The sequence below is a fragment of the Vidua macroura genome, chromosome 5 (assembly GCF_024509145.1).
Source record: "Vidua macroura isolate BioBank_ID:100142 chromosome 5, ASM2450914v1, whole genome shotgun sequence".
Taxonomy (NCBI): domain Eukaryota; kingdom Metazoa; phylum Chordata; class Aves; order Passeriformes; family Viduidae; genus Vidua; species Vidua macroura.
In genome coordinates, this window is record NC_071575.1 from 13,733,549 (window position 1) to 13,756,959 (window position 23,411).

At 40.2% G+C, this 23,411-nt stretch overlaps 1 protein-coding gene across 3 annotated transcripts in view; it reads right to left on the reverse strand.

The window, feature by feature from the left end:
* Positions 1–17,113, reverse strand: part of EEA1 (early endosome antigen 1) — a 65,090-nt gene extending 47,977 nt beyond the window's left edge. For 2 of the 3 annotated variants that reach the window (XM_053977432.1, XM_053977431.1), the window contains exons 1-3: positions 16,987–17,113; positions 9,013–9,105; positions 6,350–6,472 (exon numbers count right to left, since the gene is read on the reverse strand). In XM_053977432.1, coding sequence (XP_053833407.1) covers positions 6,350–6,472; positions 9,013–9,105; positions 16,987–17,010 — 240 coding nt within the window. In that variant the 5' untranslated portion in view covers positions 17,011–17,113. The remainder of the gene's footprint in view (positions 1–6,349; positions 6,473–9,012; positions 9,106–16,986) is intronic. The other variant, XM_053977433.1, reaches the window with a different exon arrangement.
* Between the last annotated feature and the right edge of the window lie 6,298 nt (positions 17,114–23,411).

A 23,411-nucleotide genomic window follows, 5' to 3' on the forward strand; every position in this document is an offset into this window, starting at 1 on the left:
TGTGTTTAGTTTCCCAGTGATGGGAAGGTCTGCTGTTCACAGAGAAAAGCTGTTCATAGAAAAAAGCATGTGTTCCTCATAGTTCCAGTAAGAGCATCTAGAAAGAATGAGTGCAGAAAATTGCTCTGGCCTCTCCTTCCTCTTGCCTTTTATCTCTTTTCATTTAAACAGCAAAATCTGGGTTTTTGCTTGGTGGTTTTTTTTTTTTTTTTTTTTTTTTTTTTTTTTTTTTTTTTTTTTTTTTAGGTTTTACTGTGCTTGGGGTTTAATCTGTGCAAATAGGAGCCCTAGAGAAAAGGAAAGAATAGACTACATGTGCAATTAGTCCAGGGGGACAGCAATCATTCATCTCAATTACTGGGCAAAGCCAGCCAACATTTCCCAGGTAAGCAGGGAGGAAGATTTGAAGGCAGGGTCCACAAGGACAAGGGGCCAGAGGCAGAGCAGAGCTGCTGAGCAAAGGGAATGTGCTGCAGTTGTGAGCCTCCAGGGTGGATGGGAGCTCTGGGGAGGCAGGCATACTGTCATTGGCAGAGGGAGGAAACATGGACAAAACCTCCTCCTCTTCTTTCTAGAAACTGCCTTCCCCTCACACAAGCAGGGATAAAGTGAGCATCACCCACCAGTCCCAGGCTCTCCACCAGCACTGTCATGATCGTGGCTGGCCTCAGTTTTGGGGGACCTGGAACTGCTGGAGTCAGCTCTCACACGCACCCTTACTCTAAGGCAGCTTTTGCTGGAGGTCTGACATACAGGCTATAACAGAGTGAGCCGTCACCCTCTGACAACAAGGTGCCCTTGCCATGGGAAACATCATCTTATCTTGTACAGAGGTGGGCAGGAACACCAGCTCCTACAGATACAAGCAACCACCACTCATACATCAGAGCCTCAAACTGCAGGAACCCAGGAACCAGCTGCACCTCACAGACTGATAATATCCAATGTCAACTCTGATGTCAGCAGCATTAATTCAGTTGTCTTTACAGTAGGAAAATCAGAATCATCAGGATCCTTCTGGAAGCAGGCAGTAACAGGTAGAAGTGTGTAAGTTTCCTGGATCTGTAACTATCAGCCCTGGTGACAATCTTGTTTGAGAAACTGGGTTGGTGGATCACTAAGTTTATCTCTTAAAAAAATTAAAATTAAATACAGCCAAATAAAAATGATGTCTCAGTATCATATTGAGATGAACTTTGTCTTTAGAATAGTAAAATACACTTTTGAACATATTTACAAAGTGTATTTTACTTTAGAATAGTAAACCACACTTTTTTTTTGCAGATGCCTGCCAGTTTCACAGAAAACAAAAAATAAACCACAACAACTGCATGCACTAGTTTTTATTAGGAAAAAGTTCTTGAGATCACCACAGAATTTCTGAATCCATGCACAGAAAGAACAATTTTTTTTAAAAAGGCATTCAAACCAAACCCCAATATACATGCACAAACAACCAACTAGGAGACAGCACACAATTTACAGCTCAAAACAGTCCCTGACCCAATAGTCCAGGCATTCCAACGAGAATGAGTGAGACACTAAACTTCAAATCCCTATTTTTCTGATCCCAAGGGAAACATTCTTCTTTCTGGAGGCCCATGAGCCATGCCAAGCATCAAGCACCACCAGAGTACCATGCTGTTTGCAGTAGGACAGGCCTTCCTCAGTGCAAAGATTCCAAAACACATGGGTTTCACTCACAACAGAGCAGAAACTGCTACAGAGAAGTTTTTTTAGGAAAGCATCTTGGCTCAGTTTGAGTTGTAACGCCAAATTTCACTGAAGATCTCAGACTTCTAGAAAGCACTAGAAGATTTTTTTACTTACCTTTCTCAAGACAGACTTACAAATAAGCCCAAAGAACAAAAAACTACTTATCTCCTCTAATAGTTGAGGTTTATTTTCTGGCTTGATAAAGTTAAGCTTCTCAGTGCTCTATCTCCTTAAAGCCATTCAAGGTAAATTATTTCTTTCTGGTAATATTAATATTTGTATGAATCATTAAGACAGCATTCTTTGGGAAGTATGCCAGGATACTAAAAGGAACACTAGAAGGAAAATCTCACTACAAAAACTAGCGTGGGGTTTGGGAGTTTTTTGTACTAAAATATTTTACAGAGCTATTAACTATTGGAAGAATTTTGGTCAACAACATTGAAACACAGTGCCTAGCAAAAGCAGGGCACAGACCCACAGGCAGACAAGTGCACAACCAGATCAACTGCAGGCTACCACAGAGTCCTCCTAATCCTCACATAAACCATTTCCAGTTTAAAACCATGTAACAGGAAAATGAATGTGTACGACTGAAGGGCTTCTGGGTTTCTGTCTTCTCCTTATATTACTCTGTAGGACTAGAGGTGATGGGGTTGGCTGTGTAAAGAAGTATTTTGAAAATTTCAGCCTTTTCAGAATATTGCCTTACTTTTAATGATTTTTTTTTCATCAGCTGAAGGCTCCCAACTGAGGTTTAAAAAAACCCAACATTTACATGTAGATATCTACTCCCTAGTCACTACCAATGCAGAGCTATTCAACACAGTTAAAAGAGCAAGAAACTAGTCACCTGACTGAACAAATGTGTATACCTTAAGCAGGGTCAGCATAACAACTCCCAGGGCTCCATCATCAGTAACTGGAACCTCAGACACCTACATATAGATGCATTCAACCACTTTTCTTCTGCCAACTGCTCTCCTTTTGCCCTGAGCTTTAATGAGATGGTCTTTTAGAGCTAATATGAAATCTTGCCTTAATTAGTTAATGAGTGAGAGCACAGCTTACTTTACTCAAAGTTCCTTTTTCACAAATTAAAGCTGGAGGACAGTTGAAGGACAGTCCCATGGGCAAAAGTTTTTACAGGATGGAATTCAGATGTGCTCAGGTCCTTAGAATCCAAGAAAGTTGGAAAGTTTTTAAGCTTTAAAGTCACCGCCATAGCAACTCAGCTTCCTTAGCACCTTCTAGCAGTATCTGATTATAGTGTAGTCAATCCATTTTAATAATACATAGAATTAAGTAAGTGGTCCCATTTAGGATGCTATGATTGCTGATGATCTACAGCTGTGTGTGGTAGAGAGCCATATAGCACAAATAGCTTCATATAGCACAAATAGCTTCATATAGCACAGAACTGCACTTACTGATACAAACAAAGTTTCTGCAACATCCTGTATTTTTATTCTAGCACTTCCATCATGAGTCAAGCTTAGAGAACCATGTAACTTTACTGCTTCACCATTTTCCATTCTTGGAAATTATTTAAGAACCGTGGTAAACAAAATTTAATTTATTTAAAATTGTGGTAAACAACAAAACAAAACAAAAAAACAAAAAAAAAAAAAAAAAAAAGAGAAAAAGAAAAGAAAAAAAAAAAAAGAAAACCCACCACCCTCAACCCCACAACCCCAAAGAACCATTTCTGACTATTTCTGAACTATTTCATGACTATTCTACTATATACGTGCTATAGCATGCTATGCTATAGGACAGCTTAACCCAAACCAAAAACCAGGATGCACTTTAACATGCTTGGCATCCAAATGGCTGGGCTTTAAGTTTGAATAGATTTGAGCATCTAAGTTTTACCATTGACCTTCCAGAAATACCAGGCCAGCACTCCCAGCTACAGCCTGTTTCCAGTGAGCTGCATGAACAAAAAGCCAATAGCAGTGATTGAAGCCCAGGGCTGTAACACCTTCTGGCCATGACCTATGTTTGCCCATCTCTCAGAACCCAGACTTACATTAGCAATTCTCACACAGCTGTACTGGTACAATAAACTGTATGCTGTGAATAGAGTCCAGCATGTTTAGAAAACTGAAAGTAAGCTCACCATTCATGTTTCTTCCACTGCAGGTGAACCTCCACAATTTTCCTCAAGACAAGATACACATCTTCACCAGCACTCAAACAGTAAGTCCAAGCTAAAACCCAGATATTCTCCAGTTACACAGCGATTTAAAGTCTGAAACATTTTACATGATGGAAGATCAGAACCTATATATTTAGGGCCAGCGGAGAGAAACGTAAGTGATATTTCAGAGCTGAAAGATGTATCAAGCAACTTCTAAATTGTATTTTCCAAATATATATCAAAGCAATTAACTGAATCCTCAGGAAGTTCTCAGAAGCAGATTAAACAGTCTGCCTAGACAGCAAGGGCAAGACTACATTTCATAATTTATTTCAGAAGGCTTACATATTGATTTAAAAAATCATGACATATTTTAAGTTAAAGAATAAATAAATTAGGTCACTCCTCTTCTATATTGCTAAAAAGAAAATACAGTTGACATTTTTCATTTTTCATGTCTTTCACCAGATAAAATGCTTTCCTTTGTGTTTATGTAAACAGTAAGATGACACAGGCTTTCTCAGATAACATCTTTATTTAATCATTACAAAAGTAGGTAAAAAGGTCACGCTGAGTATAATTAAGACCTGCAGTCCATTTCAATTCTTTTCCATCAGCAAACAATCAGCTTGCTTGGTGACTTCTCAGTAGTCAAACACATTAAACTTTTAATACTAGTATTGACTGTAGTTATTAACAGAACTCCCCACTTTTTCAATGCTTCTAGGCTTTTTCATATAATAGAAGATCAAACTGAAAAAACCCCACACATGTATTTGCTTTCTTTGTTTCTCACCTCTTACAGATATGTACTGAACCACAGTAAAAGAAACACAGCTTTAGGAACAGGAAACAGCAACAGCTAGAAACAAGTGAATTTGTATTTCAAGTGCTACACTCAATACATAGGTTTATCAAGTTAAAAGCTGTAGTCAGCTCTTAACAAGTGAAAAGTACTAACCAAGGAAATGACAAAAAGTCAGTGGAAAAACAAAAAGTCAAAGTGGGCAAAAACCGTGCAGCCAACTCCATAAAATATCCTAAGCAAAACCAGCTTAAATAAAACAGTAACTTCTTCAGGTAATCAAACAACCTCTGATAGCTCACATGCCACAACCTACTGACACCATCACATCAGGAGTGCCACAGCTTATTCAAGTACAGCGCTTGCATCGTGGCCAGATAATAAAGAAAATAAGAAGTTGACCACAACAGAGCACTACTGACAGCCTCTGCTTCAACAAGAGGCAGTGAGGAGTCCATCAAAAGCCATACCCAAGTTGCCCTGGCTCTGAGGAGGTTCCACACCACTCCAACAGAGCAGCACAGGTCAGTCTTGCCACAGATCTTCCTCACTTTATCAGGTGACACTTCACACTCAAAATGACATCTCAAATTATCTCTAGAATCAATGTATTGATTCTTTCCATCATTTTTGGGAATAACATCCAACAATTTGAAGTTTTCCCTTCAAAAATACACTGTAAATACACATCAAGTATAAGGAAGGAAAAACCCAGCAAATATAACAACCAACCAAATAAAATCACATCACACACACATCCTAGAATAAACACTTAGATTTCAAAACTCATCAAAAGTAAGGTTGGCAGAAACAATGTAGAACTTCACCTCTACACAAACCCATTTAGTGCACAGCAAACTGGCTACCCCCAGAAGTCCAACCTTCTCTCTCAAGGTTTGCAGCAAAAAGAATCAGATAGCCTTGTGCAGCTGGAGGCTGCTAACTTCCAGAATCTAAATTCTTCTAGTTGTGGAGCAAAAACCATGCATTTTGTTTTAAGTGTGTAGTTTTACACTGCACAGCTGGAAGAATTTAGAAATGCACTACAATTTATATCTTCTAACTGAAACACCCTTTGCATTTTATTGGGGGCATAAAAAAATCCAGCAAGATTATCTATTAAAAATTTGTTTTTCTAATTATTTTCATAATGTTGCTGCAATACATAAGCTCTTAAACGTGTTCAAAAAGAGACGTTTCTGAGTTTTTTTTATATTACCACCCTCTGTTCTCTTTTACCCAATGTATCTATCTTGCACTAGAAATTGCTTTTTAAAAAGTTATCTAATAAGACCTCAAAACATTTCTTTTCAGAAAGGATGTGCTGATCCAACACTATGTTTATCACGATGCTGAGTCTGATGTGAAGACAATCAAATAAGGAAACAGTCTTTTTTATAAGAAAATCAAGCAAAAGCTGTTGTAAAAGAAAAGTGGATATATCAGTGACTGCAAGTCTTCCAATACTGCAAATGTTTCATGTCACAGACAACTGCAAACCAGAAGACTAGACATGAATTAATACTTCTGCTGAACGTATACCTTGGAATCACGCATATGAGATCACACTGTGTTTAAGCAAGGAATCAAAAGAAACAATTTAAAAGGCTGACACCAGGAAAATATGTAGTTCATTTAAAGCAGCCCATCACCAAAGCTATTTAAACAAAATAAACAAGACCCACAGTAATGGCTGGGAGGTCACGAAGCTCCTGTCTTCCTTCTGTCCCAGTGTGCTCACTCTGGTAATGTTCAGACAGATCAGTAGGAGTTACACACACTTTCATACACAACGGACAGATGAAGCCCTGTGAAATGTATATTTGTTTTTAAGAAACTAATAAAGACAAAAAAATGCAGATCTGGAATCAAAGTTTGAATTCTTATGCTGAAAGCTCTCTACAATCACCAAAAGCAAAGTCTGTTTTCCTTTTGGAGAGAGAACTTTTACAAACCATAGCAATACCATAGAGAAAACAAGAAGGAAGAGTTATTAAGGACATGAAAATAAATAAATCTAAAACATGCCTTAAAAACTAGGACCATGCTGCATACTACTATGTATTTTCCTTACACTCTTGGTGCCCCCTTCATGTGACAGAGGAACAAACTGCATAAAAAATCGTGAATAGAGCATTACAAGGCATTACGTCACATCCATCACAAGGTTTCCCACAAGGGTGCTCAGATGTTTCAGACAAAGATGAAGAAGTGGTGCAGTGAGACTGCAGAAATGCTTCTATAAATTAATAAGCAAGTTTGCAACAGCAGCAGGGGAGGCTGAGGCAAACCTGTCTAGTTAACACAGTTACTTTATACTAAGGAAATCACCATTTCACTGGTAGACTCACTGCAATCATGGGGTGTTTAGCAACCCTATACTGTTGACAGTTGCACTGGGACCTAAGCTGCAAAGGTAAGAGACTCAAATGTTTCCTCCTTGGGCAGACTGCACTGCGAATAAAAGACTTCACTATAGGTCTACCTGTGACCTGAAGTGCCGACACAGTCACAGATGGGATATGAGCAAATTTTTACTTCTTCTTGAGCAGTTTGAGCAGTCTGAATTCAGACTTTCCCACTCCTTCTGTTTCATACTACAATTCTCAAAAATCAGGATTTATTTCAACTAGGCTTGAGGAGAAAGCAAACATACAAATCTGCACAGATTTCATAATTATTCTCCACTTCAATCTTGCAACAATACAAATTAGAAAATCTAGCTAAGAAACTGCAGTGAAAACAAGCTAATGGACTTCTGACTGCATAATAATGGAGAACCAGATAGGAGTATCATGATAAAACAAACAGCAAACATTCTGCAGAGACCAACTGTGGTGATCCTGAAGAGAAGCTCCAGGAGAGACAAGACCTAATGGAAGCTGTGAGGGAAAAGGAAGGCTAACAGACTCAAGTAGCATTACATGTGAATCTAAAAACCCATCACCAGGTTCAGAGCTCAGTTTCAAACAGACTTTGAAATTCAATGCTAAGGATAATACTCAATGCAAGAAATGATGGCATTATGGACAACTAAAAGATACTTTTTTTATGTAACACGTGCATATTAAGAGAGAGAAGGCAGCCTTTGGTCTGATCCAGTTTCAACTCAGTAGAAAGAACAGCCAATGGGGCAATAGTGCAGGCACCACCACCACACTGAAAGCTCATCCCACGTCAAGAAAATACCGCTCCATTAGTACTGAGGGACCTTATGGCACCCACAAGCCCTACAGTCAGCAATGTTGCACTCATGTTAACAGAACTGTATAATTTTAACCAAACTTTAGAAGGAAGAAAACATCTCATTGCATGTTTTTATGCCGTAATCAACTACAATAATAATAAGATTTTAGTCTGCAATTTAAGAATATTTATTTGCTTCAGAGATTGTTAAATATGCACGCAAAACAGATTAGGTCTCAAAAACATAGAACATGCAGCAAAATACTAAGGAATGTGTGATTACATTGACTGTAATAAGGCTTTAAAGAAGAAATAAGCAGATGCACAGACAGGATTTTAAACAGCACAGTGAAAGTTTCTCTTATCTTGTATCATACACAGAAGTGAGTATCTGAATCATCACACACTTCATTTAGTGTAAGAAAGGGTACTTTCCTCCATTTAATACTGTAATAGGGGCAATTAGCCCTGCACTGTATGTGTATGTTAAGCTTAAAACATTTTCAAGATAGGTAATCCGGCTACATTAGCACAAATGAGCTTCAACAGCCAGTGAAGTCAGTTTGTGTTTTTCAGAGTTAATGTCACACAACAGTGTAAATACAAAGACATTAAAATATGGGATTGCAGCAAGAACAACTTATTCTGCTGATTAAGTATGGCATACAGCACATGAAACACTGATAGGATTTATACTCCAAATATATTTATCTACCAAATAAAACCCAATATATTTGATACTTCACATGGAGGAAGAAGTTTCCAGTATACATTATAGCTTAGCAAAAGCAAGGTGAAACCGAAGTACAAGCATGATAATATGTCAATCCTTGTTTTTTGCAGCTCTCATGAAAGATTTATTAACAAGGAGTCTTAAGCTTACATCTCATTGCTTTTAATTTTAATAATTCATCTCTAGAACTACAGGAAGAATTGCTTGTGACTACTTAGATAGATAAGTCTAATTAAAAGTTATATATAAACCTGGCCTAGTCTTCCTTTTTTTTTATTTAAATAACAAACAATTTTTAGAATATGACATGTGCAAGTATTTGTTTAGTACAGCTAATATTTAGGAAGGGCATCAAAAGTTACTCCAACATAGATCAGAGAAACAGCATCCAAGATTTAAGACACCAGTCCCATGTATGGTGCACAGTACCTCTGAGGAGCCTTCGTTGTTCACGTCCACGGCATTTCCAGGTGTGGCAGATGAATCTGAATCCGAACTCTGAGACCCACCTCTACCTGGAGTCTGAAACAGATGGGGAAGACAAAAATGAGAATCTATATTTTAATACTCAATATATATTTAATAAAGCACAGTACATATCCTATGTAAAGGCCTCTCTTCTACTTGTTGGAATACAGAGGTGTGTTCCCTCCACAAGAAGTGAACAGGTTGACAAGCAATTATATAATTTTCAGCACAACACTTCAACAAAAGCTTCTATCCAACACTCTTCATCCATAAAAAAACAAGCACATACCAGAAACAAAGGCCAGCATTTTAAACCACTTCCTCTCATGAATGCTCACCACAAAACAAAAACTTTGGCTAAACTCTGCCCTTTTATTACTCTTGGTTAAATTAGGCTGCTGTATCCTATAGGAAAACAGTAGAAATCACAATCTAAAAGGTTTCATTAGTAATAAACTACTATCATCCTACTTTCTTGATAACTTTTCTACATTCTGGACAAGCCCTTAAATATATGAAAGACTGAAAACTAAAATTTGAGAACCCTGCTGATTCAACAAGCACACAGGCAGGTACACTGTCTTGATTGGAAAAAAATAAAAATAATAATCAAGCCAGTGGTAAAGTTAAAACATGCTAATCAGTAAGACAACCTATAAAGATGTACTCTTATGAATATGCTGAAAATCAAAACAACAGTACTGATTTGAAACTACAGACTTAGATAAAATAAGCAAATAAACTTTAAATACTGTATGATTCAAAATCTGGGTAGATGGATTGTATCTTATAATCCTTATCTGACTATAACTTTGATTTAAATTTGATTTAACTTCTCTTACTCATCTCCAGAATGTCACTGCTTAACTGATGGCAGAAGAGTAAGCATTCTCAAAGGAAACATCATTTTAAAATTATCTCAATATGTATATGCAATCCTAGTTTCGACAAAGAACAAAAAGTTCGTTATCTAGCTCCAGTATGACAATCTCAAATGGGATAAAGTAATGCTACTGCTGTATTTTGGCCCATCTGGAAATACTTGTAATGCTCTAAAGGATTTTATATTCTAATATAAGAGGATAAAGAATTTAAATATATAGATTGAAATCTACAGAGAGAGGGATAGAATTTTAGTTTCTTGATCTTGGTGCCTCCAAAATCTTATCTGGAAAAGAATTTCCTTGCTCAAATAGACCCTTTTTTTGAAGACAAATCAGTTATATAACCTCTTATAAGATATCTGCAGCGCACATGATTCCCATTCTTTGAATATTAAGTGTATTTTCCTGCTTTGTTTTAAAAAATGTTCTATTTTCAACTTTCATTGATAATAAAGATAACAGCCTTTTACTATTTATCAAATCTAAAAACTATGTCATTAATAGGTCAAGTTTACTGATTAATGACTTAATTCCCAATGAAATACATTTCAGTTTTGGAAAGGCTCTGAAGACTGGCCAAAGGGAAGTGAGGAGAGAAGCACTAAGCTATGGGGACTGGTGACAGTAAGGGAAGACAACCATCTGTCCTTATTCCAGCCTTCTCTGAAGTCATCAGTTAAGTGACCAACATACTCTGGTTTTCCTACTCCATGCCTTTTTCACTCTAGCTGTATTGTATTTCTAAAGAAAATATGAACACCATTTCCTGGTAGCACAGCATATAGGAATAGGCAAGGCAATGCAAGCTCTGCAAGTTAATAATAGGAGAGGCAAAAAAGGGGGTAAGCAGAGATACTATACACATGCAAAATATGTCAAAGTGAAGGCATTGGTACTTCTTCCCAAGGTTACTGATACAGACACTAAACAAGGTACATCCCAGCATGGACCACAGGTGCACACTCTTCATGTTTCCACATGACATCAAACTGCGAGGATCAGCTGATACACTCAAGGGCAGGGCTGCCACTCAGAGGGACCTAGAAATGCCAGAAGAAACAGGCCAAGGGGAACCCTATGCAATTCAACAGGGACAAATTCAGAGTCCTGTACCAGGGAAGGAAAACTCCTGGCAGTAACAGAGGTCTCTCTGCTGAAAAGGACCGAGGCCTTGTGTCAGCCAGCCAGCTGAACAGGAGCCTGCAGTGTGCTCTGTCTGCAGAGGTGGCTGCCAGAAGCCTGGATTGTGTAAACAAGGAGCCCAGCCAACTGATTGAGGGAAGTGATCATTCCCCACTGGCCAACAGCTAGTGGACCACATTAGAATACTGCTCTCCCAGTCCAGGAGATAAACTGATATACCAGCACAAGTTTAGCAAAAGGCCACCAACACATCTGGGGATGAAGCATCTGACCTATGTGAGAAGCTGAGGGAAGAGGGCTGGCTCAGCCTGGAAGCACAGACAGCTTTGGGAGCACCAAACAGCAGCCACATCACCACTCATGAAGAGGCCATCAAACAGAGGAAGCCAAGCTGGTCTAAACAGCACACAGTGGGAAGACCAGAAACAAAAAACTACAATTAGAGATTCCTACTGATTGTAAAGAACAGCTTTTCCAGTATGAGATAGGCCTGAGCAACTTGCTCTTGACCTCCAAGCTGATCCTGCCCACTGCTCAGACTAGGGAGCTCCTGAGCTCCCTTCCTGTTCCAATTGTTCTGCAGCATTAAGAAGTGCTGCTCACAGAAACACACATCCCACAGGAAAGCTTTGAAATACAAGTTAAGTAACTCCATTAATGAATATGTGGATTGTGTTCCATTGACAGTCAGAAAAATAATATCTAAAACAAATGGTAAGTTGAAGCCAGGTCTCTCAGGAAGACAGGTAAGTTAGAATACTGCATCTAATGTTTCAGTGGCACTAAGAGATGGTCCAACTGTGTCTTTAGACAGGCAGCATCTACCTCCACTTTTGCAGTATCTGAACATACCCTTTCAGCATACCTAATGAATCATTTTGTCCCAAAAACAAGAATCTCCTGCAACAATTAATATAACGTTTTCTTCACCTCATATCATAACTCCTTATACAACACTTCTGTACATTTTTAATTGCCCATCCCATTTCACCCCAGAGTTGACTCCATTTTGCAATGAGATTTGCATATTTAGTTCTGCTAGTTCTAGCACTACAAATTTGAGATTATTACAACCTCCAGGATGCAAGCTCTTCTGTTATTACTCCATGGTTGCTTAAAGTATTTGCTTTATGAAACACTTCAAACATGCTATAATCACACTAATAAGCACTGGATGGCATGTCTTATTGCATGCACTGTATGACAGAAATTATTACACAGTACCTGGTAAAATCCTTTTAATCTTTCAAAAATCAATGTGTGCTCTTGAAAAGAGAAAGTATAATTCCAAGCTAGATTTAGAAAGCTTAGTACAAATGGTGACATTTATTGGTGAGTGCCATGTGCCGGAAAGAAGAGTAGGAAGGAAAGAGGTCATTAAGTAACTTTCAAGTTATAGTTCATAGTATCCATTTGCAAAATGGGTAAGAAAAATTAAATAAAAAATTGGAAGAATGTTAAGGAAGCCAAGATCAAAAATTAAATGAATATATCTTTCAAGATTGTAATGTAATTTAAATATCCTTCACCTACCAAATAAAAATGGGACATTGCAAATGTCTTTTTTTAATTGATCATTGCATCATCAAATTGGTTCACACACATAGTCATGCTATGCTCATGTACCACTGTGGTATCACATTCCATTAAACAAAAAAGAATCACAACACATTGAACATTTTGGACTTTGTGATCTACGAAAGGACTCAAAATGATGTTCTTTGTTTTCAGATGGCCTACACAGGGGAGCAAATAAATTACTTACTAACTCCAGAGAAAAAGAAAATTTCCACACAGGCTTCTGTGTATGTACAATTACAAAATTAACATTTGACATCTGAAGGCATACCCAGAGTTGAAAGACTAATGGGAAGTTAAGTCTTTGATCCAGCATACTTCTCTCCTAGTTGTCAATTACATTTGTTTATTTTGCCGAGAAGCCTGTTTCTACTGCTAGCCCTACAGTTGAAGAAGTAATATGCTAAACTTCATAATGCTCTTCTCTATATTTTCTCAAAACTGCAACCTAATATAAAGAAACATCATTAACAACAAAAATTATGAAAATGATTGCAGCTTGTTTTCTGAAAAGGAATACAAAATTATATAATGAATGAGTTTAGTTCATGCTTTAAGATGAGGGAGTATAAATATGGACCACTACCGTGTCATTTTCACAGTCTTTTATCTGTCTATAGCTACATTCCTTTCAGCCAGAATACTCTTTTCAGCAATTTTAAATTCAGAATAAATTAAAACCTCTGACAAAATATGTAAAGCCTTGAAATGTGAAAAAATACAGATTTAACAGTTTTTCCAGCACAGATTTAAATGCGACTACTAAGGGTACTACTACAACCATAAAGAGGTCCTGAAGCAACAAACAAGACACAAAAATGAGAAGGTAAGAAGGCCAAAGCCCTTGTTGCCAAAGAACTCTCAGTGCTAGGAACAGGGTATTTTGCCATACAGAACAGTAACACCATTTACTTCTAAAGCAGTGTGACGCTACTTTATGACTCTGTAAAATGAAATTACTCCTGACTTCAGAGGGCATAAAACTTTTCTTTCTCATCATACCATCAGTTTCACACACGCACACTCCGTGCCCAGTAAGAGGCACACATTTGACTCTGAGGAGAGGGCAGAGGCACAGCTGCAGTTCAGCATCTATCCAAGTAAATATGCTATCTAGCAAGCCCTGCACTTATAAATGTGAAAAGAAAATTATAAGTCAGGTATGAGATGCAGTGATTTCAGACAAGTAAATACCTCTGTGCCTGAGCCTGGAGTAAGAGAAAAGGTGACTGTACTACCTGAGCTACAGAAATGCCTGCAAAGCCCTGCTCTCCCCCACACACCACGACCCTCAAGACCAAAAAATCAAGCATTAGTTAGAAATAGAAAGCAATAGAAGAGCACAGAGAGCACCCAAACACAGCACAGTAGCCAACAGTTGTAGACTGTTAAAGACAAATAATGGAGACAAAAACTAATGTAAAAGTAGTCACACTGGTCCAATAGATGAGTCGCCCACTAAAAAAACATGAGCAATGGGAAGAAGGCTCAGGAGGTCAAAGTAATCAGTTTTCTACCAGCTGAAAATAAATGCCTCCTCCTTGCAAATACAAGAAATGAGCTCTGCTTTAACAGGCCAGAGGCAACTGCCACTGTCCCACAGTAGATTAACAATGGAGAGATGACACAATGCCCACAGAGAGCATCAAAGTTGAACACAATAAAGAAAAGACTGCTCTCCAAGGAATCCACTGACAAAAATCAAACTCTTTGAGCAGGAAAGGTGCATCTCAGACATTCCATGCAGATGCCTTTTGGGAAAAACTACCTTTTCTAGATCAGCATAATGAACAATGCATGAAACCAGGACGTGGCAACAACGTACAAAAGGGAGTTTTATGGTGCAAACACACAAAACAAGTGGATCCCTGAGATGTCATGTTGAAAACACACATAAAATTTAGAAACTTGTAAAAAACTTTAGAAGCTTGTAGGGAAAGGACGTAAAATGAGAAGTTAGTTGAAGATAGCATGGAGATACTAACCTCAAAAACTAAGTAATGTTTAGTATATCATACTTTCTACTTTGAAAATATGTCCTTCAAAGTCACAGTGAAGATGCTTTTAAAAACAGAAATTACAACTGTGGACAAAACAGAAAGGTGATCAAGGTAGAAAAGTAGTATGAAAAAGAAACATTTGATGTTTTGAAACTTCAGGAATCAGAAACTATAAACAATATCTTTAGCTATTGTCTTCCTCCTTTGCAGCTTGTCAGCCAGCCTAATAAAGTCATAAAAATGTAATAAAGAATGTAAATAATGTAATAAAGAATTCCTTTTTCAAAAAACATGCTTTTTCAAAAAACATGCTTTTATAATTCAAGTTATATCACTATTAATGACTAGCTCTCTGGCTATAAAGGGTGGCATCACCTATAATTATATAACAAACCAAAGAGATATGCAAGAAGCTATGCTTCAGTGACAGAAAGGCAGTGGTTTTTTGCCAGCTATACAAATGATGGACAATAAAAAGGTCAAGAGGAGGTTCCTTATCCTTCAAATACTGTATGAGAAACATGGAAGATATTAATAACTATGTTCTTTATTAAAATATCTGACACAAACCTAAGGTTCATTTTTAATACCAAAGTACAGCAGAAGTATTTTTCACAGTTTGCCAACCAGAGTGCAAGTCAAAATGGTCCATGTGTACAAGGTTGTGCACGCTATCACTATTTTTACAAAATGCCTAAAACCCCTTTTAGTATGAGGTGAATTTTTAGAAGTCTAGTTATTTTTGGCAATTAAAAAGTTTACACCTTCAAACATTTTGACATTTCTCTATTTCATTTTTAGGCAGAAGTAAGTCTGTTTCACCTTTCTTGACAATAAACTCTCCTGTAATCTCGTAATTTTCAGGAGCAACTGGAGAACAACTATTTGTTCAATCTTTTAGGAAAATATGTCTGTTTCTCACACAGAAACTTCTGCACTGACTTTAGATATCTATAAGATGTGTTTAGCTGAATTCATACTTAGGGGCAAATATCCTTTGGCACTGTATGAAGCTTTTTCCTCTCTCACAGAAGCCTTCCTTCATGGCCTGGTGTTTCTCAGAATCAATAAACACCCAGTTAACTACTGCCAATATTTAATTAGGTCCATACTAAGTTTCCCTGCTTGTTAGCAGGGCTTCCCATTAAGCTTCAGGAAGGAAGTTCTTCCTTGCAAACACAAAGCTCCAAATAGACCAAGATCTTCACCTGCTCAGGGTCTATGACCGAAAAATAATCTGAGGTATGTTTTACGCTGAAAAAGTTGGTGGTATGCTTACTTTATTTCCCCTAACTCTCATTCTTGTAGCAACGTTTCTTTGCATGGCAGATAAGGAGAGCAAGCCAGCGTTTCCAATAAAACACTCTTTCGCAGAGGTGTTACACAGACAGCACGCTTTGGAAGCAACAGCGGATCAAACGGGGAGAGCAGCTGGTTTTCTCTCTATCCGTGAGCGCCTCCTGCGTGACACCGACACCGCTCTCTTGCGGTACGGGATCTGGAGCGCTGCCTGCCCACCGCCGGCGTGACTCAACCCTTTCGGGTGCATCGCCCCGCCGAGCCCCGCCGCACGGAGCCGGGACCACGCCGGCACCTGCCCTGCGCCTCCTGGCAGCTCCCAGCCGAGCCGCGGGCCAACTGCACGGCGACCAGCACCGGCGCGGGGATCCGGGCAAACGAGAAGGGTCTCATTAACCAGTGTCACAACTTGGCTTCCCAAGCCCGGCAGAGCTGCCGGAAAAGCCGGTTCCTAAAACGCGGGAGGTGGCCGGACGGCGGCTGCCGGGCTGGCTCCCGGCGGTAAGAGCCTGCTGCCTGCCAGCCCCTGAGGAAATCACCGCAGGTCCCGGCGGCGGTTCTCCCCAGGCCGGGCTTCCCTTTATCCTGCCCTATGCGCGGGCGGCCGCAGCCGCGGCGACAGGAGCAGGCGGCGGGCGGAGACGCCACCACGCTACGGAAAAGAGCCACGCCGGCCAGGGCCGCCCCTCGCCCCTCCGACAGGCCCGGCGGCGGGAACCGCCCGCCGCCAGCACCTCCGCCCAGCCCAGGGGACGACACCGCCCCCAGCCGGGACGGCGGGCCCGGCCCGTCCCGTCGGGGCTCGGGCCATCTCCCAGCGAGAGGGCGGGGGCGGACAAACTCACGGTCTCCGGGGCCGCGACGGCCCTAACCCGTACCCTGCGCCGCAGGACGGGCCGGACAACGCCGGTGGCTCCGGCTCTGCCGCGGGGAGCGCAGCTCCGAGCCCGGCCGGCACCAGGAAGCGACGCCGGGCACGGCACCGGCACGGCACACCGCCCTCGCCCCTGGGGCGGGCCTCGCTGCCTTACCCGCTGCAGAATCCGCCTGAGCATGGTGGTAGAGCGCGGATGCCGTCGGGCGGCCGCGGCCAGGCCGAAGGGAAGCTGCGGGGCCCCGCAGGAACCCGGTGCGGCCCGCTCGCCCCGTGACAGCCGCCGCGGCCGGGGAGGCAGGGCAGCCGCCGCGCTCCGCCCCGGGGAGGGGCGGGTCCCGCGGGGAAGGGGCTGCGGCCACCGCCACCGCCCGGCCGCGAGGAGCGGGGGAGGCGCAAGGAGGCAGAGGTGCGGAGCGCGCCGGGCCCGGGACGGGATGGGCTCTGCGCCCTGATCGCTCCGCGGGGGCACGGGCCCGGCTTCTTCTCGCCGCACCGGGCCCAGCGCCGCAGCTCTCGGTCTGTCCCTGCGCTGTGCCCGGGGTCTCCGCCGCCCGAAGGGCGTCCTGGCTGCTGAGGGCAGGGCGGGGCAGAACGGAGGGCGGCGGTGTCTCTGCCCTTGGTCGTTCTCCCCTCGGGGGCTGCCCCAGGTTCCCGACAGCTGCGGCATCAGTGTGGCATCGGCCGAAAGAAGGAAAAGGACTGCGGTTTGAGCTTGCAGCTGAGGGCTCACGGAAGGAGACAAAGCGCAAATGCAGCGCCGTGTTACTTTCTTACTCGTGCGGCACGGAAAGAAATGTGCGTTCAGGGAGGATTGTTGAAGCAAACTTGTTAGGATTATTAACCTCAAATTTAATTCTGATGAAGCAGCTCCTTGCTTCAAGCCCCCAGCTGAAAAGACGACCTTGTGGTATGACCCATTAGATGTTTTTTAAATATTAGAAAAGAACATTTTACTCACACAAACACACACTTACCTTAAAAAAAAAAAAAAGTACAACCCAAAAAGCATCCGTTTGAAAGGAGTGAGAAGGAAGTATCTTTACAAACAAACTGTGGGCCTAATGGTAGATAAGGCCAGGTATAGACATGAAAGAAGCAATGGGGGGGAACCATAAATTCCGTAGGAATTGCACTAATTGACATGGACTGTTACTCAAGACTGTGCTAAATCTCGGGATTTAGAGAAAAAGAACAGAGACACAAGGAAAAGGAAAAATGGGGGGGGGGGGGGGGTATACATTAGAACTTACGTATTTGGCATCTTAGGGAGCCTGTACCTCTAAAATACCTCAGGCAATGGGAAAAGAGAGAGGGAAAATGCAGACAGGAACTTAGGATAAAATGGAGCTGTGTCTCCTAAAATTTTTGAGAGACCCCATGGGTCTCTCATGACCTCTCCCTTTATTCAAACACAGTTACAGGACTCCTCTGTCTCCTTTTTGGACATAAACCTCTGGTGTTTGTGGATTAATTATCCTGTCAAGTTTAACTGAGAAAGAATCAGTATCCATAGCTGCTGAGGCAAAACCCCACCTCAGACGTGGCAGGAGAGTTACTGGAATACCTGTACCCTCTAGAATGAATGTAATTCAATAAGTTACAGTTCCCCGTTCTGTCCAAAAGCTGCAATTTTCACATGCTGGATACCAGACAAAGGGTCATGAGTAAATAATAAACTTGGTCAATGACTAATTGTGCCGACTAGAACAAACAACACAGCAGAGCACCAGTTGTAGTGTAAAGATCAAAAACATTTTTCCACCCAGAAGCTGACATTTCTAAATACTCTTAAAATCCTCACACATTGTGTGAGTTGAGAGCACGTGACCAGAAGAATTTGGCTGCCACAGCTGGAGGCTTCAAGCATGGCAGCATTATGTGACTGGATGCAGTTGGCTCCAGCTACAGGTTCCAGTGTGTTTCATGGCAATGTCATTGGATCCACAACTGAGACACATTAAGAGCACACACACACTTGGTAATGGCTTCAGCTGATAAGTGGTGACTTTGGTCATACCCATGACATCATTTTCATGTGTCCATAGTACAAAATGGCTTTGAAATTTGGCAGGTAGGGTCTTTCAGAATTTTGTGCTTGGGATTAATAATGGGAATAAGATTGGTTTTGTACAGGTGTACAGATCTTTAAATATTTAGGCAGACCACAGATATTTACTCTGAATCTAAACAGAAATAACTGCAAGTTTTATAGATATTTCAAGAAGAGTGACAGCCTACACAACAAAGTGCCGAACTGCTTAATTTGCCAGACCCAAGTAACTTGACCAACCCATCTTTGTAGAATGTTTTTTACTCTCCTAGGTTAGCAATTCCTGAGTGCTCAGAGGAAGATGATAGCGATTTGAGGACACTAGTTAACAGTCTTATATCGGAGGAGGCTTTTCTTAGCAAGACTTGAAAGGAAATACATGATCCTTTCCTTGTGTGGATGCTAGAACACATGCATGTCTCCCTGTTCAAGCATGATTCCCCTCAGTAACTTGTTAATCTGTGGGCCAGTTTCAAATACAACAGAGTCAGATAAGGCTCAAAGATACTAATGTCCTACAAATGTAAATAGGTAGCCAGGGAGAAGAGAGACCCTATGGAATCCTGGCCATAAGGAAAGACTGCAGTGTGGCTGCTTTTATGTACCAAAGAATGCATATAAAAACTCACCCTTGGGGCAGAGATCTAGAGGAAAAAAAATTAAATCTGCCCCACTTCTAGTGGAAGTCCTTGGTTTTAATTATTGTGTGTATGGTAATATCTATGAATTCATATCATGTGCTCTCCTAAAATTCAACTGAATTTTTGGCTGTTGGTAAATAGGCTGTGTCCTCAGGCATGGGAGTTGTAAACTTTCATTTCATCCAAGCTCATAAACTCTGTTAAGGGTTTGGTAACAAGAGGGTTAGAAGTTGCCTTTCTAAAGAGTCAGTTGTTGGTAGAAAGTCTCAGAACAGAATCACAGTAAAGATTTTTCCAAAACCAGCTGGGAACAGGTACCTTATGCTTTAAACACAAGCAGAAGGCTGAGAGTCTGAACTACAACAAACTTTTGCATATCTGTCAAAGCCAGCATTTTTTTTTTTTTTTTAGTACAGAACTGAAATCAGTCTTTTGACTGTACAAGCAGTTTTCAGGATGGCCCAGTGTGCACCAGCACTTCTCAGATCTTCCAATGGATAAGTGCAGGGTTTTGTTGGGACTTGGGGGAGTTGTTCTTTGTTTTTAATGGCTATGTATATAGTCAAATAAAAAGCAATAATGTCTGGACCATGGATCACAAGAACTGGTGCTCACACAATCTTCTACCCAAACTGAGGGCTACAAGGAACCACTCTCATTTGGTAGAAAATGGCAAGTAACACATGTGGTATATGCATAGTACATACTTACATAGCAGATACAGCCTACAAGTTTCTGGGCTATTTATTGTCCTACATGTTTTCAGTGTTCATACAGATGACTATTTTCAGTCATGTAAATTCCTGACCTCAAAATCGCATGGTCACAAGCTCCTTTGGTTCATGACATGCTGCACTGGAAAAGTATCCCATTTTTTTCAAGATGTTGTTTCTAAGATGTTGTTTCTATTTATAAAAGATATCAGTCTCTGGTTTGTTTTCTTTTTCCTAGCTCTTCAACTGTACACTTTCGACTGTCACTGTGTGCTGTTCCATATACTTTCAGTAAGCAGCTTTCAAATTTACCCACATCTTTTTCTGGAGCTCTCTCAAGTTGAGCTCTGTGAAACTCAGTTGAACACAGTTTGTTTAAAGGATATGGTTTAGTTTACATGGTGATATTTGGTCAAAGGTTGGACTTAATGAACTTGCAGGTCTTTACAAACCTCAATGACTCTATGAAAGGTGTATGACAAAATTTGGAAGATTTATGTAGAGCAGATTTGGGCAAAAATGTATTTTCAGCTGAAGGCAGGGCCATTTAGCAGCACATAGGGTATTTTTAGTCTATTCTTGAACTAATCACCAATGGTTCCTGACCCATTCCCTTGTTACTACAGGGAAAAATAACAGCTCTCCAATTCTTCATTCATAGTACTGAAGACGTTTGCCAGAGCACCAGTACTTCCCTCTGCATGTATTAGAGAGTATGTTTGCTCAGCTGCTTTAGAACCTGGCTGACTCTGTGGTGATGTCTCTAACAAAGAGCTGGTGACTCAAGGCTGGTTCCTGTGCTACAGAGAGCCTCTTTCAAGTCACTGCAATTGCTTGCATGAGTAATGAGTGTGTGTACTAATAAAGGTTGCATGGCTAGCATTAGTAACGAATCCAAGAGCTCCAAGTCATGACTTCATTCTAGTATTACAGAATCTAAACGTTGTAAAATTTGCACAGCTCTCCCTAAGAAACCCTAACAGAATAACAGAATTATTTCTTTTATCAATGAAAAAATTGTTCCAGTCACTGATTCCTTTTTCATCCAGCTCAATACTGAATCCCTGTGTAGCATATGCCATGTAGCTTTGCTGGAGTAGCTGGAGAGGCAGGCACTGGAACTAGAGAAAGCCCAGCAGCATGCAAGGGAACTTAAGTCATAAATATGTATAAGTTCATGTAAAAAATAAACCACATATTAATATAACCAAAATCTGAGATGGAGAAGATCTGCTGCTGAGTCATGCAGAGCACTCTTTGCCAAATGCCTCCACTAAGAAATATTCTGCATAAAGTTGAAAGCCTGCCACAAAAGAAACATTTTCAAATTCCACCATAAAAAGCTGTGGTGATACCATGGCCATTCTGATCCCATTACTCCAGAGACATGAGGAATTGTTGGCAATTTGCCTGGGTACTTTCCAGTAAATGGCACAGAAAATGGGTCAAAAGGAACAAGAAAGGGCCTTTGTGGAATTTCACTGGAGTAAAATTGAAATATTTTGAATAACAGATTTTTGGGGTTATCTGTTCACCTTGGCATGCGCTAATATACATATGTAGCTTCTCCTTCCCTCCTCTTAGAAACAAACTTACTCATCTCCATCAGTCTAGGCATATTTGAGACTATTTCAAAGATTTTTAAGTGAAATGGTTTAAATGCCAAATGAAAGAAGTTGGGAAAATAGTGATCATTTGCATGTCAGTATTAATGGTTATTAAAATTAACTTTAGAATTGCTCTAGTTACAGCAGAAACATTAGATGAATTCTCAGTGTATGAAGATTTAATAGTCAAGGGCATCATTTTGGTCACCCTTCTGCATAACTGCAAAAAATGCTGAAGGTCTGACATGGGTTGGTATTTTTTCAAACACAAATCTAACCAAGTGCAACAACAAGCTTTTGCTTGGGCCATTTTGTTTGGTTGGTTGTTTTTTTTAAAAATAGGAAGGTCCATACAGCACTGCTTCAAACACTGTCCTCTCTCTCGGAACATTAATGCATTATTTGTTCATGGCCTTGTATGTAAGTAGATACAATAAATGGTGGCTTTATTGAGTCACTGTGTACATGTGTTGCATCAGCAATTCAGTTAAACATTTTTAAATTGTCAAAATACAGGCTGCTAAATAAAGAGGCTGAATTTTAACTATACAAGGATGTTAAGAGGCTTTCTTAAAACAGTAAACAAATAGACCCATAGCATTACACTAATCACATGATGCTTAATGGTATCTGTTATTATAAAGTTAACCCCTCAAAGCCATCCAGATTTGTATTTTAATGTCTACTGCATCTAGGAACCAAAATGAAATTTTTGTGTAGAGGTGTAGAACTAAATGCACACTGCAAAATGCTGGCTGGTCAGCCCTTGATTTTCTTGCAGTACTAGCCAAACCTGTCCATGTAGCAATTGTAGTAATGACTTAGACACGAGGAAAGATCTTGGTTATAAATAAAGGAGGATGAAAAATCTTTCTCACCTAAGCTATTTTTTCCTTCTTTTTTTTTTTTTTTTTTTTTTTTTTGAGCTAAAATGTTCACACTAAAAAAATAAAGAGAAGGAACTTTCACTCATCTTCTTCTGGTATAGAGCAGGTACAATTTGCAATTTCATAAAATACTGAAGCAAAAAAAAAAAAAAAAAAACAAAACACCTAATATTAATCGAAAATAAAATGCATGTACCAAAGCCTAGGGCAAACAGGCACTGGGTATCAGTGAAGGAAAAAGTAACAAATGCATTTCCTATGGCATGATGAAATGCCACGTGGTTACACAGTTATCAAGGATCAAATCTTCAACAGCTGAGGCTCCTTTCCATTAATGCCAGTTAGATGCATTACTGGGTCAACTAACAATATAGATTTAATCTGGAACAAATACACATGCACCACTGAATTTCTGTATCATCTAACTAAGAAGACTGTGGGTTATAATGTTAAAGCAGTTTTTTACTTTCTGTTGACTGCAATTTGTTTGCAGGCAAAAAATCTTCCACATCAAATTCATTATAAAGCTGGCCAGAAGACATTAACTGCTTTAAAACAATGTTAATACATTTTGTTACATATAATAAATTTGCAAAACACTTAGAATTGTGCTGCTTGTGCTGGTAGCTTTTCTGATCTACAGTTAAGTACTCTGAAGCCCTGTTTGCCAAGCCATGCAAC